Source organism: Carlito syrichta, unplaced genomic scaffold (assembly GCF_000164805.1).
Source record: "Carlito syrichta isolate Samal-C Ts95f unplaced genomic scaffold, Tarsius_syrichta-2.0.1 Scaffold307764, whole genome shotgun sequence".
Lineage (NCBI taxonomy): Eukaryota > Metazoa > Chordata > Mammalia > Primates > Tarsiidae > Carlito > Carlito syrichta.
Genome location: NW_007251860.1, coordinates 357720 through 377397, shown reverse-complemented (window position 1 = coordinate 377397; position 19678 = coordinate 357720). Strand labels below are relative to the sequence as shown.

General features: G+C 38.1%; 1 protein-coding gene across 1 annotated transcript in view; it reads left to right on the top strand.

Annotated features, from left to right (window-relative positions):
• Window positions 1-19678, top strand: part of PIR (pirin) — a 114101-nt gene that overhangs the window by 90758 nt on the left and 3665 nt on the right. The window contains exons 6-8 of the mRNA XM_008064617.1: window positions 1058-1102; window positions 8030-8112; window positions 16254-16320. Coding sequence (XP_008062808.1) covers window positions 1058-1102; window positions 8030-8112; window positions 16254-16320 — 195 coding nt within the window. The remainder of the gene's footprint in view (window positions 1-1057; window positions 1103-8029; window positions 8113-16253; window positions 16321-19678) is intronic.

Here is a 19678-nt window from a genome sequence, read left to right as displayed (position 1 = left end):
CAGTGTTTCATTTTGTTTTTTCTTTTTTGGAGAGTCTTTCAACACGTTTGCCCATTTCATGATGGGTGATTTACATGAACAACCTGCCCACAACAAGCTGAGTGTTCAGCAGTTTTTGATCCCAAAACGACATGACTTCCATGCCCCATCCTCCTTATTCTCCTGATCTCACCCCGAGCGATTTTTTTTGTTTGTTTGTTTCCCCATGAAAAAAATCCTCAAAGGGAAACATTTTGGCAATGTGGAAAAAGTGAAACAAAAAATGGCAGAAGTACTAAAAGACATCAAAATCGATAAGTTCAAAACTGTTTTGGGCAGTGGAAAAAGCATCTTGATAGATGTATTGCCTCAAACGGAGAGTACTTTGAAAGTGACTGAAGTTTAAACATGTAGACATAAATACACAATTTTTAATAAATAAATTCTGGGTTTTTTTGGGTCCCCTCTCATATGTGTACACACTTCTCAGAAAAGTGTACATGCTTGAAAAATTGTGTGAATATTACCAGGGAGTTCACAGGCTATCTGAAGCCCACTTATACCCCAAAGATTATGCATCCCTGAAACTGATGCATATTCTGTTTTAAAATAGATAAAAAGAAATGAGTTCACAGGAAACTAGAATGTAACTAAGTATAAAAAAGCATATTTCTAGCATCATCTTCACACTTCAAACAACCTGGAGGCATAAAGTACTGAAGATAAAGCCAGACTGGAGTGTTGCGGTTAATAGCTTGATGTTAGAACTGGAAGGAACAGTTTGTTTGATAACACAACTTTTGGCATATAGATATACAGCCAAGTGAACTGAACACTGGCTACTTTCTTAAACATTTGGGGCCAGCTTACTTGGCTCTAGCAGTGTGTTTGTGTGTGTGTAAGAGAGAGAGAGTACATATGTGTGTATTTTAAACAGCTCACAGAACTTAAATCTTAAAATATATATCTAAAAGAAAATAAAGGATTTTGTCTTTAAATATTATATTTATTATATTATAATCTTTGTTCCTTTGGCATTATGAACACTAACATGTTAATGTTACTGATCCCTTTTCAGGGTGGACAAGCTTCATTTATACCATATCTGGAGATGTGTATATTGGTAAGTATGGGTATGTAACTTTGGGTTCAATTGCAACTTAATTTAAACTACTGAAGGGAGAAAAGATAGAGTGAAACCATTTTATGTAATCGAATGCTATGCCTCCTTCCGTCTCACACCAGCTCTCTCAACATAAAGCTATGCCCAGGGCAGGGTATCTGTCAGCTTGCAGAATATTCAGTAAAGGAGATTAATACGAACATCAGTTATGACATAGCCATTTCATTGTGACCTACATGCAAATAAAATGTCCAGACACAACTATGTGTGTTAATACCTCCTTCATACTGATAAAGGGATGGAGCTACAATGGTCTACAGTGGCTCCAAGAGGAGCAAGAATCTGCCTACCTTCTGGGAGGTGGAGGTAGGAGGTGAATTTGCAGTGCCAGTAGCCTCTGAGAAATCTCAAAGTTGGCTTTTTTCTGTCCTGAGGGTTATATATGTGTTGCTTGCTGAGTTCAGTCAAAAAAAGGTGTTTAAGACCTAACCATTATTTATAGATGAGGAATGTGAAATCCAAAGAAAGTTGCTTAGCTTTCTAGGGTTACCCATTGCTAGACTTGGGATCAGAAACAAGGGATCCTCAATCCGCTCCCCACACTCCACCCATATTTTTTGTACAATGACAAAAACTTGTCTTTTCACATCTAAATCCCTTAGTCAACCCAGCAGCAGAAAAGCCAAGGGACAGAGGTGTGGGAGAAAGGAGCTTGCAGAGCAGGCTGGCTCTTGCCTGCATCTGCTCCCACCCTTCCCATTCTCCTAAAAGCAGCCGTGGGTTCCAGGAAATGGCTCTCTGTGGGATTGGCAGAAAACAGCTGTAGCAGATGCTGTTGGTCCCACATCCACACCCCTGAGGCCGTATCTCCTCAGTGCCCACTGACCAACTTTGAACTGCCAGCATCTACACTGCTGCATTTCCTGAAGGCTTCTTCTGAATCCAAGTAGGGCAGAATGAAAGTGCTGGAGAACTAACATTTCCGGAAGCTACCTGACCCGTAAGGTAGGATAACTCTGAGGCCTATGTGAGAGGCCTTTTCCTTAGAGTATCCCCGTGGTATGATGCCCAAGCCATCCACAATTGGAGCGTGCTTGATGACATGCCTTCACCGTCTATTTTCCCTTTTTCTGTCTAACTCTCTGGATTTCTGGACTGTTGTTTCCTGAGATTACCTCCCAGATAAACTCCTTATACCAAAATATGTATCCCCGGCTATGCTTCCGGGGAAACCCAGAGTTTGAAAGCCAGCCTCTCGTTTCCCCCTCCTCATCTCCACAGACAGTGATGGGTGGTGTGGATGGGGGTGGGGCATCCCAAGAAATGGGCTAAGAATTCCCATTTCTGAGACCCTCTGCAGCTGGATGCTTTCTACCCACTCCTGCAGGGATGCCAGAGCTGAACTTCCTAGGACCCTAACATGACCAACTCCTTGGGCAATACATTCCAGACAGCTTGCTTGCTAATAACATCTGCTCAGGGCTAGAAGGCCACACACCCAGAGCTATTTAAAGCATTATTTATTCTCTAAAAAGGGTGCTCAACTGTCTGAAATTATTCTTCTGGAAAATGACAGTAATGCAAGCTTGTGTTTTTTATTTGTTTGTTATTTTTGAGTTGGGGTCTTACTCTGACACCAAAACTGGAGTGCAGTGGCATGATCACAGTTCACTGCTGCCTCGACCTCCTAGGCTCAGGCAGTCCTCCTGCCTTAGCCTCTTAAGTAGCTGGAACTACAGGTGTGTGCCACCACACCCAACTAATTTTTTGTTTAGTTTTTTGTAGAGATGAGGTTTTGCTATGTTGCCCAGGCTGGTCTCAAACTCCTGGGCCCAAACCATTCTCCCGCCTCAGCCTTCCAAAGTGCTTGGATTACAGGAATGATCCCCTGCACCCAGCCTCAAACTCAGATATTTTGAATTTATCCTTAATACAGTATAAATGGGCGTAGTTCCTGTTTCACTGAGTAATATTTCAATTATGGGTCAGGAGCAAAATTCATTTATTTTAGCACTGGGGAAAGTGTGAAAATAATTTCATAGTAGCAACATAAGTCTATGTGCACATGCATTATACTCTTTTAACCATCTGGAATAGATGAGGCATTATTTGTTTTTATTGTTTTCTGAAAATGTTGAGTATTACATAGTACTTTATAAAAATAGAGATAAAAAACATTTTTATGGAGGTAGTGGACTGATTTATGATTCAAGAGCAACAAAATAAATTGCACAAATGGAAAATAATAAAGAAAGCATGTGAATTTTAAGGTGGTAGGATACCAGAAATGTTTGTACAGAATGAGAAGAAGCAACAGGGAAGCAAACTCTCTGTAAAGGGCCAGATAGCAAATAGTTTCATCTTTGTGGGCCACATAGGAGGTTGCAACTACTTGGCCCTGCCTCTGTAGAACAAAAAGCAGCCACAGACATGCATAAACATATGGGAAGGCTATTCCAGTAAAACTTCATTTATGGCCACTGAGATGTGAATTTCATGTATTTTTCATATGTCATGAAATACTGTTTTTTCCTACCATTAAAAAAAGTAAAAATCTTTCTTAGCTTGTGTTCTACAAAAGCTCACAGTTGATTTTGGTTTAAATGACATTGTGAAGGATAAAGGGAAGGAAGAAAAATTAACAAGTAATCTTCAAACCTGTTTGAAGTAATAGTTACAGTCTTGTTTCCTGACAGACCTTTTAGTTCTAGAAGTTTACGAGTGAAAAGCTCTGCGATTCTCAGGATGAGAATTACCTACTCATCCACTTGTTTTTCTGGAGGTGAAGAAGAATTTTCCTGAGTCATCTCTACTCATTGGCCTGATCCCCCCTCGTGACCTTGGGCCACAGTGCAAAACATCTGGCAGGAGATAGGGCTGTGGTCAGTAGCCTTGGAGCGCATCTGTCCAGAATAAACTGGACTGTGGAGGGACTCAAACTCACAAAAGTGGCCTCTTGGGACTCTGCTTTAACCAATGAGTAACTGGCCAAATGACCTCATTTGAATTTTATCTCCTTCCCTTTCTCCTACCCATCCTCTAACAGGAGTGTTAATAAGAAAAACAAAAGGGCTAGGACAAATCACCATAGGAAAAGAAATGACAAAACAGAGATAGCTATTGAATGTATACTGACTTTTAAAATCTATAGAGAATCCAGAAAACGCTTTCTGCCTTTATTGCTTTGATTTTTACCTTGTTTATAACACTAAGATGGCATCAGTCAACCACAGATGACAGTAAGTGTTAAGCAAGGAATTGTCTTTTTCAGAATGTCAAGCACCTCCTTTCAGTTGGAGTAGATGTTATAAATATATATACTTAGTGTATTGGACAGGAATAAATGGGCTGCAATTTAGGTTGAGGAAATAATCTAGGGAGGCTGCACAGAGTGAAAATTTAGGGGGCTGTCAACAATATTAATTGATACAGAGAGGGCTTAAAAGATGGACACTGGGAAATTTAGTTGGACTACAAACAAGTGGTGCTTTGAACATTAGAAAATACTGGACATCTAACTAGTTGTCAAAGAAAATCAGACATTTTAAAAGTTCAAGGTAAGTAAGGTGAAGTCATGTAATTGTCTTTTAAGGACACCTTGAAGAAAAGAAGGAATAAACAGAGTTAAAATAAGTAGAATTAGCACTTATTCTAAGAAAGTATTCATTTGAGATTCATCTGAAAGCATTCATTTTATGCTTTTCAGGGATCTTCTTAATTTGTTACATTTGCTTTTTTCAACAATGGAGAGCCTTCTGAGGTGACTTTAAAATAATAGCTTTAAAAATTATACAGCAGAGAGAGATTTCACAACAGTCTTTTACTGAGGCAAAAAGTCCTTTGACCAATCCTTGGCTGGAATCTGTGCAGCAAATGATAAAAAAGAAATAAAAAGATAGTCAGAAAACCAATAGATTACATGGATACTAGTACTGAAGCCCTTCCCTGCAGCTGTGATGAAAATTACTTTGCACATTAATACAGAGGTCAAAAGATAGAAACTTCTTGGTGCAGCTTATCAGCTTGAATGCCAGTCCTCTAGCAGGACCAGTATCAAGTACATTGTTGGTATTTAGAAAATGTATTTAGAATCCTAAAAACATTTGTCTGGCTATTGAAATTAACTGGCTTATGAAGGCAGTAAAATGTTTCAAACTTATTTAAATAAGTAATTATTTATGCTTAGGTTGTGCTCAACCTTTTGCTTCTGGTTTTGTGTAGCATTAAGTTTGATATGGCTAGGCGCAGTGGCTCACACCTGTAATCCCAACACTTTGGGAGGCAGAGGCAAGAAGATTGCCTGAGCTCAGGGGTTTGAGACCAGTCTGAGCAACATGACGAGTCCTGGTCTCTACAATAAAATTTTAAAAAATTAGCCGGGTGTGGTGGAGCATGCCTATGGTTCCAGCTACTTGGAAGACTGAGGCGGAAGGATCGCCTCAGTCCAGCAGGTTGAGGCTGAGGTGGCCGTGAGCTGCCACTGCACTCAAGCCTGAGCGACAGAGTGAGACTCCGGCTCAAAAAAAAAAAAAGTTTGATATGATTCCTGGATCTTATAATAAAGGGAAAGAAACACATATGTACACCAGCAAGTCTCTTAATTGACCTCTATTTACCTAACTAACTGGATTGGCCAGTGTTCTTCATTCCATGGGAGGTGCATGGACACCCAGGATGATGCGTTCCTCTAACCTGCCCGTTGCTGCTCCCATCAGCTGAGTTGTAGTGGTCTTAAATACAGCTGTGTTTTTTCTCAATTTATGCCAGCTGCACCAATAATTGCAATTATGCAATTTCATTAAATGACATGTAAATTAACAAAATAAGTATAAAAAGAGTATTTATAGAACAACGAAAATGCTTTGTAAAAGTGATTCGCTAAAGAAAATTCCCTTGAATTAGTATGGGAGAGATGATAGTAAAAGACTAGGGGAGGCAGTTTCTTTCACCTATGCCAGCTCTGGCATGTCCCCCTTTCTTTTCTCCTCTCTCTCTCTCTAATAAACTTTGTTTGAAAACTTAAAAAAAAAAAGACTAAGGGAAACTAATAATCTAAAAGAATATAGGTAATACATTATGAATATTCTTGAAAAAGAAAGATAATGCTTCAATGCAATCAGCAGGCCCACCTTAACTGTGTTTCTAAAAATTCACAAACAAATCCACATTTGTTTTAAAGTAATTTACACATTAAATTACTTTAAAATAAAATGTTTGAGGCAGTTTGGCTGCCTTTTGCAATTAACAATCTCGATTATACCCAATAATAAGTCTTCAACTACACCTAAACTTGAGATATCAAAACCCATGAGAGAAGTACTGGAATGTGTGGAATAGAGGGTAAATGGGACAGCAGTTCTTATAAAGAGAAGAAAAAGAAAAAAGATGAAAAATGCAGAAAAGTTGTACAGCAATTAATGACACACTGAAGATGCAGCACTAACTTTAAAATAGGTTTTGAATTATTTTGCCCTTTTTGACTATTTAGGAAAAAATTTGCAATCAAATTGTTTTCTGTTAAATTTTCCTTAAGTGCACTATTACTTTTAACATTTTTGGCAAAGATTCCCAATGGAAACTATTTATTATCTGATTTGGCTCTATTTATAATGAAAGTAGTCAGAAACAATAAGATATATTTTTTGAGACATACTTATGTTCAGGAGATAACCAGATGGGTGAAATACCATGAAAATGACCTGGAAATGAAGATAGAATCAGTCTTTGATCAGATCCTGTTTTAAACATTTCACACCAAAAAAAAAAAAAATGGGTGCCAACAATATGTATACACATTTTAAGAAAGGAAAAAATTGTATTAAGATTGTAACACTCACTATATACAGATAACAAAAGATGAATACAAGTCGCATTTGACTTCTGCAATTACAAGAGGTGCTAAAAGTGGTTACCATCGAGTCCAGACACTTCTGATTATGGCAAACTGCGGCAAGATTAGTAACTATGCGAGGCCTCCCGGATCTTCCCTTGTGCACATCGCACACAGTACTGTGCACCTCAAACTTATCACTGATGTGTGCAATTGTTAGGCATGTTGGAGGTTCTGTTGCATACTCATGCCTCCATTGTCATTGTACTTCCACAGCGTTCTCGAATTTCAAATACCACTTCAAAATCGGCTTGCTCTTCTCATATTACAACTGTGCTTCTGTCACTTTCTTTGACTGTCCTGCCTGTCACATGGTGACACTGGCATTCATTTGATTAATGTCATCTTCTAAGCGAATGTCATACTACACATTACTACCACAATTCAATTCAACTCCAAAAGTAATATATAGATAGCATCTCTTAAAATGTGTATACTTTTTTTGGCACCCCGGTACAGAAGCTAAAGGTACACTTACAATTATTTAACCCGGAATCCTGAGTCCAGTATCTATAAGATAGGCTTGCCTTAGGGTGGAGCATCTCAAATGGCTTTTTTAATATTAACACTGTGGTTGCAAAGAGAATGGGCAGAAATGCATCCCACATAAAGTTAGGATTAAAGCCCTTTGGACAAGCTGAACTTTTTGTTTCTAAATTGAAATTTCCTCACAGACCAATGAACACTACAGTGGAGTAAGCTCCCCGATAGGGGGTGCAGAGAAATACCAATACAGAATTATTTTTGACATTATTCTTGTCAGCTCACTCCACTAAAACATAGTAAAGGGGTTTATGAACTGGGTAAATGAAAACACAATGCAGAATTTACCTCCCTGTTCTTTTCAAATGGAAAACAAGCCAGTTCCAGACTTTAATAATAGCAAATATAATCAACCAATAGATGTATGTAATTCCTAAATCTGTTATTTCTGAAATTGAAATTATTGTTATGGTGTTATGTAAATAACCAAATATGTGACCATATAATAAATGTATCATAATGGGTATTAAAACTAATGGGTGTTGTTTTTGTAGGGCCTGATGATGCACAACAAAAAATAGAACCTCATCACACAGCAGTACTTGGGGAAGGGGACAGTGTCCAGGTGGAGAACAAGGTAAGTATTTTATTTTCCTCTAATTTTCTTAACTTGCACTTTCTACTAGTTTCCAGGAAAATGCCTAAGTTTCTTGAATAGCTGGAAAATTTTCTTTCTTCTGGAAGAAATTATGCCACACGTTTCACCCCCTTTCATTAATTTCTGCTATTTCTATTGGTTCATTTTCAAGTTTTATCTATACCGAGTCCTCATCTTTAGGAATATAAATCCCCATTGTTTACTCCCTAGAAATTCTAATCTGGAGGCAACATGTGTTCATTGTCTCTTACTTTTCTTTCTTTATGCAATTGACTTATTTTGTTTTTAGCATATATGAACATACGTCAGTTCTCTAGAAATATAAATATGGATCTATGTACGTACTCTCTTTGAAAATGATCCCCATTTTAAACTGAGAGGAATATATGATGCATTTCATAGTCTTTTTGTGATGAATTTCTACTTTTTAAAGTTTCTGATATTTTAGGAGTCTTGAGAGTTTTTTTTCTCCCAGGTTTCCAAGTTTGTTTCTCATGTCTATCTCACCCCCCTTGGTAATTCATTCACCATCTTGTGAGTCTCTTAAGCCAGTCTGATTGCTTTGTGTCATTCTAATAAAGAAGATTGAGGAGACAATTGTGCAAAGGCTCCTGAAAAGACGAATTTTGAAAAGTGGAGATAAAGACTATTTCAGTGCGTACGTTACTGGTAGAGAGGCAGTCTGAATGAGTTTTGACCCTCCGACCCTGATATTAGAGAACACAGTGGATCTGAGGAATTATTAGATCTCAGTCCACCTTTCTGGCAGCTAACCTACTACTGCTTTAATCATCTGTAGCACCATCATGAACTATGAAGTAAACAGAAGAAAAAACTTGTGAGCACCAGTAAAATGCCTCTCTCAGAATCTATGCCCTTTAAAATTAGGCTGAACCATATGAAACTGCCACTTTTGACCTACAAAAAATGACAATTTTATATATTTCAACCCCAAACAAGAAAGAGGCATGAGAGCTACACATAGACCAGAACCTACTGATACCAAAGCCATTTGTAACATTATCTGGTTTAACGTGGCAACCTCTGTACTTCCCATACTACAACAGAGAACACAGTGAAGATAATAAGGATTTGGAAGCTGAAATAGAACACCAGAAAGAAGCAATGAGGGGAGTCAGAAGAACAGGCACAGCTGAAAAGAGTCAGCTGAAATCACTAATTAATTGGCAAGCAGTGTTCCTGGCTCCAGGGGCATCATTCTGTTATGCACAATTCTATAAATGTTGCTGTATATTGGCATAGCCTGAGCCATCAAAACCTCAGAGAGAGTTCTATTAAAAATTGATATTTTAAAAATGAGCATTTAAGGGAGGCCTGTGTCACTTATATCCACAGGACAGTAGAAAGTCCCCCTTAGATTACAACAGATGAGAGATTGTGAAGGTTTGACTCCTGGCTTTGCCACCTGTTAGCTATTGTAACTTTGGACACATTTTCTTTTTCTTTTTTTTTTTGAGTTGGAGTCTCACTCTGTCTCCTAGACTGGAGTGCAATGGCACGCTCACAGCCACCACAGCCTCGACCTTGCAAGTAGCTGGAACTACAGACCCGCCTAATTTTTAAAAATTTATTGTAGAGACAAGGTTTCACCAAGTTGCCCAGGTTTGTCTCCAACCCGTGGGCTCAGGCAATCCTCTCACTTCTGCCTCCCAAAGTGCTGGGATTACAGGCATGAGCCACCGTGCCTGGTTTGGACACATTTCTAAAATTCTCAGAACTTCAGTGTCTTTGTCTGCAACATTGAAATAATGATATCAACTGCAAGATATTGTTAGAAAGAGTATTTGAGATCACTTATGGCAAGAGTCTACTCCAGATTGAGCACAAGGGTCAGTAAATTTGTCCATTGGCCAAATCCAAACCTTTTTCATAAATAAAGGTTTATTGGATCATAACCACACTCATTCATTTCTTATTGTCTATAGAGTCTTTCATCTATTTTATTTTATTTTAATTTTCTTATTATAAAGATGTGGGGTACAATTCAGGGTTAGCTATACAAACATTGATTATGCAGATACCCTTGTTGATGAGGTATGCCCCTCCCTCCCCTAGCAGTTTCCCTCACGGAAACAGAGTACCATATGTTCTCACTCATAAGCGGAACTTGAATAATTATAATACTATAAGAAAGCATTTGGAAGTAATATTTCCTCTATTAAAAGTGGAATTGAGCCGGGTTCGGTGGCTCAGCCTGTAATCCCGCGCCTTTGGGAGGCTGAGGTGAGTGGATTGCCTGAGCCCGTGGGTTCGAGACCCGCCTGGGCAGCGAGACCTCATCTCTACAATAAATCAAAAAATCAGCCGGGCGTGATAGCGCATGCCTGTAATTCTGGCTACTCGGAAAGCTGAGGTGGAAGGATCGCCGGAGCCCAGCAGGCGAGGCTGCGGTGGCCGGGAGCGGCCACTGCACTCCAGTCTGGGCGACCGAGTGAGACTCCAACTCAAAAAAAAAAAAAAAAAAAAAGTGGAATTGAGTAGTTGTGACAGAGACTGGCTGACCCACAAAGCCTCAAACTCTCTGGCCCTGGACATTCCCAGTTTAGTACATTGTAGATGCCCAATAATAGTAGCTGGAAATTTTCCAAATCCAAACACCTAACTTAATGGGTAATCATACCACATACATGCTATCTAATAAGGATTCATATATTAGGCTTGAAGGCTTAGGGGCACACAGCTGTTCCTACAGCTAGAAAAAGGCCCAAAGAGGCCCTAATTCACTCAGGCTCCAGGCCAGGGTTATCCTCACTTGGTACTAGCCTCAGCCTGAGGATTCAACAAAGAAGGAAGACGTGACTTCTAGTGCTGCCCCTAATCCCATTTGCACTAAATTGTGATCAAGAATGAGGGGCTAATTCACTCCCTGGCTTCCTTCTGACTCTGTTCTTCCTGCACTTTCACGACTCGTCATTTTTGTGTCCTCCACCATCGTGCCCATCTCCTTGGTTGACTGGCCATATGGGCAGTTTTTTCTAGAGTAGCCAATCTCCAGGGCAGGAGAGGAGGGCAAGGAAGGGATGTTGTAGAAGATCACACCTCTTCTCTCTGCCCCAGGTTTCCCTGTTCCATCTTAGAATTTATTTGACCCATCTCAGGCCAGCACATGCCAGCCTGCAGGGCCCCCTGATTTACTCAGAGGTTGAATTAATTTTCGTGACCATTATTCTGAAATCTGTCATGACAGGTAGCAACTGCAGAGGTTTGGTTTATACTGGATTTAAGTCTTTCGGCCAGACCGCTTGACTTCTTGAAGGAAGCCCAAACCACAACAATGGCTTCAAAATGGACTTAATGTTTTCAGAGTTCCTATAGATTAGAATCTAGGCTACTCTGGACATTTATCCTGGGCTAGTACTAGTCACTCTGGAAAAGTTTCTGTTTCAGGGGCTATAGATCCCTGTGCTACTTTGACCCACAGTTAGTGTTCTAGACTTTCTCCTGAGTGATGGTTGCCCTGTTGGCTCCATGATCAGGAACACAGGATTTTTATATAAACGGCTCCATCTCACCTTAAGACCCATGTTTATGCTAGTATCTGGTTGAGAAGGTCTTAAACTTCATGGATTAGCAAACTCACAAGTCAAGGTAGACAATCAGTTCCTCATTGGCTGTTATCAAAACCATACTTTAGAGTAACAATGCTCTTTAACTAGCACTATTTATGGGGAGCTCATTAAAATTATAAAGATTGACATTTGATTAAAATAAACATTGAAAAGCAAAAATAAACACCCTGTTAGAGACAACCTTCTTGCTTATTTATGTATAAAAAGTTCATGATAAAGTAAAAAACTAATTTTTTAAAAACTGATAACAGTTTATTGTTTTATCTTTTCCTTGGCCTAAGAAGTACAAATAATACAGTCATGCTAAAACTCAGTTTCTTTCTGGTAATATTTCCAGGTAATATATCACTACAATAAATGTTATTGAAATAAAAACGTGTCCTTGGATTCATTCTCAGAATTCTGCCATCTTAAGATTTATATTTATGATCAAACTGAGTAGATATTCATAGTTTAGAAGTTATCAACATATTAAATGAACCATAGAACTTTCATCTGGGCTTCAATAATTTATTGTTGTTATCAGTGGAACTCAAGACATACTTTGGCAATATTATTATACTTATGGGATACTTATGGACTAACCAGAGCAATTTTTAAAAGTAAATTATTAAGTGAACCCAGAAGGGCCTAATTCTGTACCAGGAACTCTGAGAAGGTGTGCCAAAGTAAAAGACATGATCTGAGCCTCAAAGGACCATAAATTTTAATTGGGGTAGTTATACATGAAGCAGTAAATGGACCTTTGTTACCCTCATATGTTTTTTAACGTTTTTCGTCAAACCAATAAAGACATTGACTTAGAGCCACACAGGGCTAAGGTTTTAAACAGGTCTTTCACTTCTTTTGCTCTTGCATGACTTTCATCATTTGCCACTGTAGACAAGCTCACCATAGGACTTTTCAAAATGACAGCAAATGGGACTTTTAACCACATTAGCACTCTACTGACTATCTAGAAAGACTATCAGATTTCACCAAAGAAGGCTAGTTAAGGAAAGAAAATGTCAGCTGGGTTCACATTGACAGCTAGTTGGATTATGGATAAGTAAGGGGATGATGCATAAATAAGTATAGGCCTCAGACTGGTTAAACAGAGATTTTTTTAAAATGTGAAGAAGTGGTTAAAGCATCAAGTCAGTGGATGTAATAAATGACCCCAGCCTTGGGACTGTAGGGAATAAATTAAAACTTTTAAAGAAACCATTCTACCGTACACTCTCATTTATTTTTTTTAAGTTGAAGGCAGGGGCAGAACACATTTCTGTCCTGTAAAATATGGCAATTTTTATTCAATACTTGGAAGATTAAATAATTAATTGTGAATTTTTATTGAATCAAATGATAAATCTTCTGGGACTAGTAACATAATGATTTCTAATTAAATAGCTTTGTATTAGCAAAAATATACAAATATATGATATAGTAAAACATTATCTTATATATTTAGAAATATACTGTATTAGTGTATGGATGAAGTTTTAAACATTTTTGAAGTCTTTGTTTTAACGTACATAAACAGTTTGCCTTTGTTCTAAAGCAGATAAACCTAAGAGAAGCCTCAAAAGAAATACATAATGTTTGGTTATCTCTTAGTGAGTAACAAACCACCTTAAAATTTAGTGGATTAAAATCCCAAAGATCTATTGTTTCTCACAAGCATGATGGAGGGGTCTTCTGCTGTTTTCTCTGAGGTCACTCATGTGGCTAGCAGGCTGGGGGCTGGCTGGGCCTTGCTGGGGCTGTTGTCTGGGGGTGCCACAGTTCTGCTTTAGGTGGCCTCTCCACTTGGCTAGCTTGGGATTCCTCACAAGATGGCACTCACAAGACAGCTCGCCAAAGAGCTGTGAGAGCATCTGTGGAAATGAAGATATAAAAAACAGAAGTTAGGGAATCAGATAAGTCACTAACCAGTTAATCTGGAATACCAAGCACATCTAGTCACTGAAATGAGACCACAAAAGGGGAATGGACTGAGAAGTCTAGTGGAAAAGTCTGTAGTTCTGCAGCCAAGTGTCTGGGGAGGGTTCTGAGGCTGCTCTTGGTTGGCAGGGTTAACAGTCAGGAAGAAGAGCTGGATATGGCATGCAGGAGGATGAGGACAAGCTGGAACCTACCAGTACCTCTGACTCACAACTAACCACCATGTTGTCCTAACTTAATCAAATTGTCAGGGCACCAAGAACTACATGTAAGTATATATAAGAATAGAACTAAAGTTCTCCTTAATTCCAAATCAAACACCAATGTCTTTTTGTTGTTGTTCTTTTTTTTTAATTTTTAATTTTGAAGATGTGGGGAAACACCAATTTCTAATAAGTAAAATTATTGAAAAGTTTAGTATATATGATATACGTATGATTTTAATAAAAATAGGACTCACAGTTATAACATGTTAGTTCTCAAAATATTTAAATAAATTTATATAGTGAAATTATCTAATGATTGTTAAATCTGAAATGCATTTGATTATAAAACAATTCCTCAAACACAAATTTTAGAAAAAATATATTTTATGTTTCTATTCTTTTAATTTTTTAGAGCAAGAAAGAATCTGGCTCTGTCTTCCAGGCTGGAGTACAGTGATGTAGTCATAGCTCACTGTAGTCTTGAACTCCTGGGCTCATGCAATCCTCCTGTCGTGGCCACCAAAAGCAATAGGATTACAGGCATGAGCCATTGTACCCAACCTTATGTTTGTTTTTAACTTTTGAAATTCGTACATTCATTGTATCATTTTTTTTTTAAATACCAAAAGGCATAAAGAAGAAAATAAAATTTGCTTAAATTCCCATTACTCTGAAATGACCAATGCTAATATTTTAGTATGCTTCTTCCTTAACTTTTCAATATATAATTTCTTTATTTTCCTAAAAGTGAAAATTATTCTATATAACATTTTGTGACATTTAAAAAACATACAATGCCTTATGAATATTTTATTGCACACTTAAATATTTGCTAGGAAAATGAATTATAATGATCATATGATATTTCTTCTTATAAATGTATTATAATTTTTAAACCAATCCCTCATTTTTGGAGAACTTCCTAATTTTTGCTGTGATAAATAGTGCTACAATGAAGAAACTGTGTGAAGCTAACTATTCCCTTACACTATATTCCCAAAACTGGCCTTACTGGGTCAGAGGACAGCAGCAATATCAGAAGCTTTGAGTCATATTGTCCAATTGCTCTCTGGAAGGATTACTGCACCAATTTAAAATCTTCCAAATGTATAAGAAAGTGTAACCTTCCCTGTATCCTCACTAGCATATTCATATTTTTTTCCATTTCAGGGAAAAAAATCTAATCCTTAATATTTTTTTTCTCTTTTAATTTTTATTTTTAAATTGTGGGCTACAATTCAGGGTTAGGTATACAAATATTCACTGTGCAGTTACCCTTGTTGATGAGGTGTGCCCCCCCTTCCCCAGGAATATATCGATTACTGTCAATTCCAGGCCTCCCTGCCCCCGCAGTTCCCTGCTACTGTCATACTGTCAATCCTTTTCTTATAGTATTACAGTAGTTGTTCAAGGTCCACTTATGAGTGAGAACTTGTGATACTCAGCTCTTTGTTTCTGTGAGAGATCATTCAGTATTATAAACTCGAATTCCATCCAGGTTGCTGCGAAGCTCATGCTAATCCTTAATTCTAAACAAAAACTTTTAGAGACGTTTACATAATAGGAACGACCCTTTTGGAAGGAATTTTGCCTGAGCAGATGCCCTTGGATAGTCTGATTTTATAGGGTTCTACTTAGTGCAACATTTCTGGGTCATATTTTACATTCACAGTAATAAGTGTCAAAAGTAATAAAATATTTTTTAAGATTTGCCTAAGTAATCTTCCCTTTAAAAATTATATTGTTGCTGGGCACAGTGACTAAAGCCTGTAATCCCAGCACTTTGGGAGGCTGAGGAGAGAAGATTGCCTGAGCCCAGGGGTTCAAGACCAGCCTGGGCAACTTGATGAGACCTCATCTTAAAATAAAGAAAGAAATAAGCTGGGTGTGGTAGTACAGGCCTATAGTTCCAGCTACTTGGAAGGCTGAGGCGGAAGGATCACCTGAGCCCAGCAGGTCGAGGCTGCGGTGGCCGTGTTCTTGCCACTACATTCCAACCTGGGCAACAGAATGAGACTCTGACTCAAAAAAACAAAACAAAACCCAAAAACCAAATTGTATTGTTAGTGAGAAATTATAAACAGTATAGTAAGCCAGTTCAACCACAGAGTTTGTCATGAAGATGCTACCAGTTAAATGAAATCTTAATTTAAATTCTTCTTCCTTAATTTGAGAGTGCTAATATTTTAGGGGCCTGTACTTATTCTTGAGTTCTGATTGCTACTAAACAGCTTAAGGAATAAACATTTCCATATTGAATGTTGCACAGAAAATATTTTTGGAATTTATGTTCGGAAATAGGAACATTGCCCATTTGGCTAGCATGTCAATTTTAAATTTTTCCCAGTTTGACATCCAAAATAAGCCTGTTTATTGTCTGATGCTTTCTTGTTAACTTTAGGATCCCAAAAGAAGCCACTTTGTCTTAATTGCTGGGGAGCCATTAAGAGAACCAGTTGTCCAACATGGTAAGCCCAAAATGACAATTTTATTTTCTTACTATTATATTAAAAATAGTGTACATATTTACTCATCTATTTTGTATATCCTTAGTTGATAGAAAGATGCAAAGATGATTTCAAGCCTTTGAAAATATAAAAAAATTAAATTCAGTGTTTGTTTTCAAATAAAATCCAGTAATTTTCACCCATATAGTTTTCCTTTTTTTTAATTTTTAATTTTAAAGATGTGGGGTACAATTCAGGGTTAGATATACAAATGTTTATATTGCACCCCCCCGGCAGTTTCCCACTACTGCCAATTCCTTTTTCATCGTATTACAATAGTTGTTCAAGGTCCACTTATGAGTGAGAACATGTGGTACTCAGTTCTTTGTTTCTGTGAAAGATCACTCAGTATTATAGAATATAAATCCATCCAAGTTGCTGTGAAGTTCATAATTTTGTCTTTCTTTGTGGCTTTGTAATCTTCCATTGTGTATATGTACCACATTTTTTTAATCCAGTCCTCTTTCGATGGGCAGCACGATTTGTTCCATGTTTTTGCTATTGTGAACAATGCTAGCCGGCCTCGGTGGCTCAGCCTTTAATCCCGCGCCCTGGGAGGCTGAGGTGAGTGGATTGCCTGAGCCCATGGATTTGAGACCTGCCTGGGCAACTTGGCGAGACCTCATCTCTACAATAAATCAAAAATTAGCCAGGCGTGGTAGCGTGAGCCTATAGTTCCAGCTACTTGGAAGGCTGAGGCGGAAGGATCGCCGGAGCCCAGCAGGTCGAGACTGCGGTGGTCGGGAGCGGCCTCTGCACTCCAGTCTGGTTGACAGAGCGAGACTCCAACTCAAAAAACCAGAAAAAAAAACCAAAAAACAATGCTGCAATAAGCATGAGTGTGCAGGTATCTTCTTTGTTGATTTTCTTTTTCTTTGAAAATAGTGTATATGTATAGTATTATTAGGAAGAATAACTGGAGTTTTGTCCTGTCTCTCCATTTACAAAAATGAGGATTTTGTTTAATTTTTCCATCATCAGAGGAAAATATATATGAGGAGAAATCCCCTTCCAAAAAATCAAAACAAAACAGAATTGTTTTTTGGAAGGCAGGCCCCTTGTAGCACAGGCTTCCCCCGCAAGGTAAGTATTCTAGGAACCCATTGGCATCAGTGTACCAGCTAGCATTGTTGTGACAGGATGCATTTGGCTTCAGTGAGTTGTTTTTTGTTTTGAGGTGTTTTTTTTTGAGATTCTCTCAATGTGTTTGCCCATTTTATGATGAGTGATTTACATGTATAATCTGCCCACACTGCACGATCCACGTGTCCCACCCTCCCTATTCACCTGATCTCATCCCAAGCGGCTTTTTCTTTGTTTTCTTCATGAAAAATGAAAAAAGTCCTCAAAGAAGGGAAACATTTTGCCAATGTGGAAGAGGCAAAACAAAAAACGGCAGAAGCACTAAGAGGCATCAAAATGGATGAGTTTAAAAACAATTTTGAGGCTGGGCGTGGTGGCTCATACCTATAATTTCAGCACTCTCGGAGGCCAAGGTGAGAGCCCGCGTGTTCGAGACCAGCCTGGGCAACTTGGCGAGACCTCATCTCTACAATAATAATTAAAAAAATAGCCAGGCGTGGTGGCACATGCCTGTAGTTCCAGCTTCCTGGAAGGCTGAGGTAGAAGGACTGCCTGAACCTGGCAGTTCGAGGCTGTGGTGGCCGGGAGCGTGCCACTGCCCTCCAGCCTGGGTGACAGAGTGAGACAAAAAAAACAAAACAAAAACAATTTTGAGCAGTGGAAAAAGCATCTCGACAGGTGTATTGCTTCAAACAGAGAGTACTTTGAAGGTGACTGAAGTTTAAACATGTAAGAATAAATACACAATTTTTAATAAATAAATTCTGGGGGTTTGGGGGTCTCCCTCGTACATGGTATTTATTAATTTCTCTCTTTTTTAAAAAAGAAGCATTTCTTAAGTACCTATCACATGTAGGACATTGAGCATGAAACCATGGGAAGCACAAAAATAATGTTTTTGTATCACATCATAGGAAATTTCAGCCTGAAATGAGATATTGCAAGCTATTAGGAACTTCAATGTCATTTTTATCTTTGCCAAAAACAACAGTGATTTCAATACTGTCCTAGTAGTCTACTGTATTTTTAGTAAAAAAATGTGAACCTTTTAGGAATAGTATTTTTTGAAAGTTTCACTATTTTTGAAAAAATAGTGAAGTCTTTATTTAAAAAAATGAATAGAGGCAACTGTGGTACAGTGGAAATAGTAATGTACTCACAGGTAGAAAATCCTGACTTACGTTCTCATAACAATCACCTCAACTCTTTGAATCTTGACTTCTCCATTTTATTGTTGTTTGATTAAATAAGGAACATCCAAAAGCACTTAGGATGCCAGTTATTGTTTAGATAAATGCCTACAAAACATATGTTGACTTCACTAATTATTACATTTAACATGCATTGAAATCCCATTGTATTACCTTGCCTTGCGTGAATTCCTAGGTACAATGATTTCAGATAAGCCTGAGCTGATCATAAATTTAAAGAACACTGATTGCTTTTACATTTTTTGCTCTCTTAATAACTTAAGGGGGGGATGTTAAATTATACCCCACCTATCATGTAGCATTTGACCTCTGTTTTGCATGTTTCCTATTTCCACTCCAAACGTTCATTGTTCTTGCTTCCTTTGATCTTGACTGAAAAGCAATGAAGTACGGGTAGTTTGTTCTGGAAGAATCCTGCAGACAAACTGAGTAGGGTCATAATCTTTATTCCTAGCAACTAGAATTTAGGTGGGAAAATGATGTGTGAGTTAGGCAGTCTCCTCTGCATCAAGAATGAAAAACAAGAATCCAACTGAATTAGGTGACAGACCAAAGAGGTGGGACTGACCAAAGCCACCCTACACTCTTGTCATGTGAATCCTCTCCCAGTGGCTTGAAACACAGGGATGCTAGATACATATCTGCACATACAAATTCAGATTGATCACACCAAATAGATATGGCCGCTGAAATCTCAGTTACTGAGAAGCAAAGCATTTCGTTTTTGTTTTTGTCTTTTAACTTTAAAAAACTCACACATGTAAGCTTTTCTTTTACTTGTGTTTGTTTAAAGACAACCACAACCACCTCTCAACTGTTTGGAAACCAGTACTTGTCTCATAAATTAGCTAAGACCCTGGCTTCTTTAATCATTGCATGTCCTTAATTATGTGTCCACAGTCATAGGATGTTGGAAAATAGAAAATGACCTTAACTATGATGTATTAGTCATGCCCCTTTTGTAAATGAGGAAAATGAAATCCAGATATTTTACTTATTTACTTAACAGATACTTATATGGAATT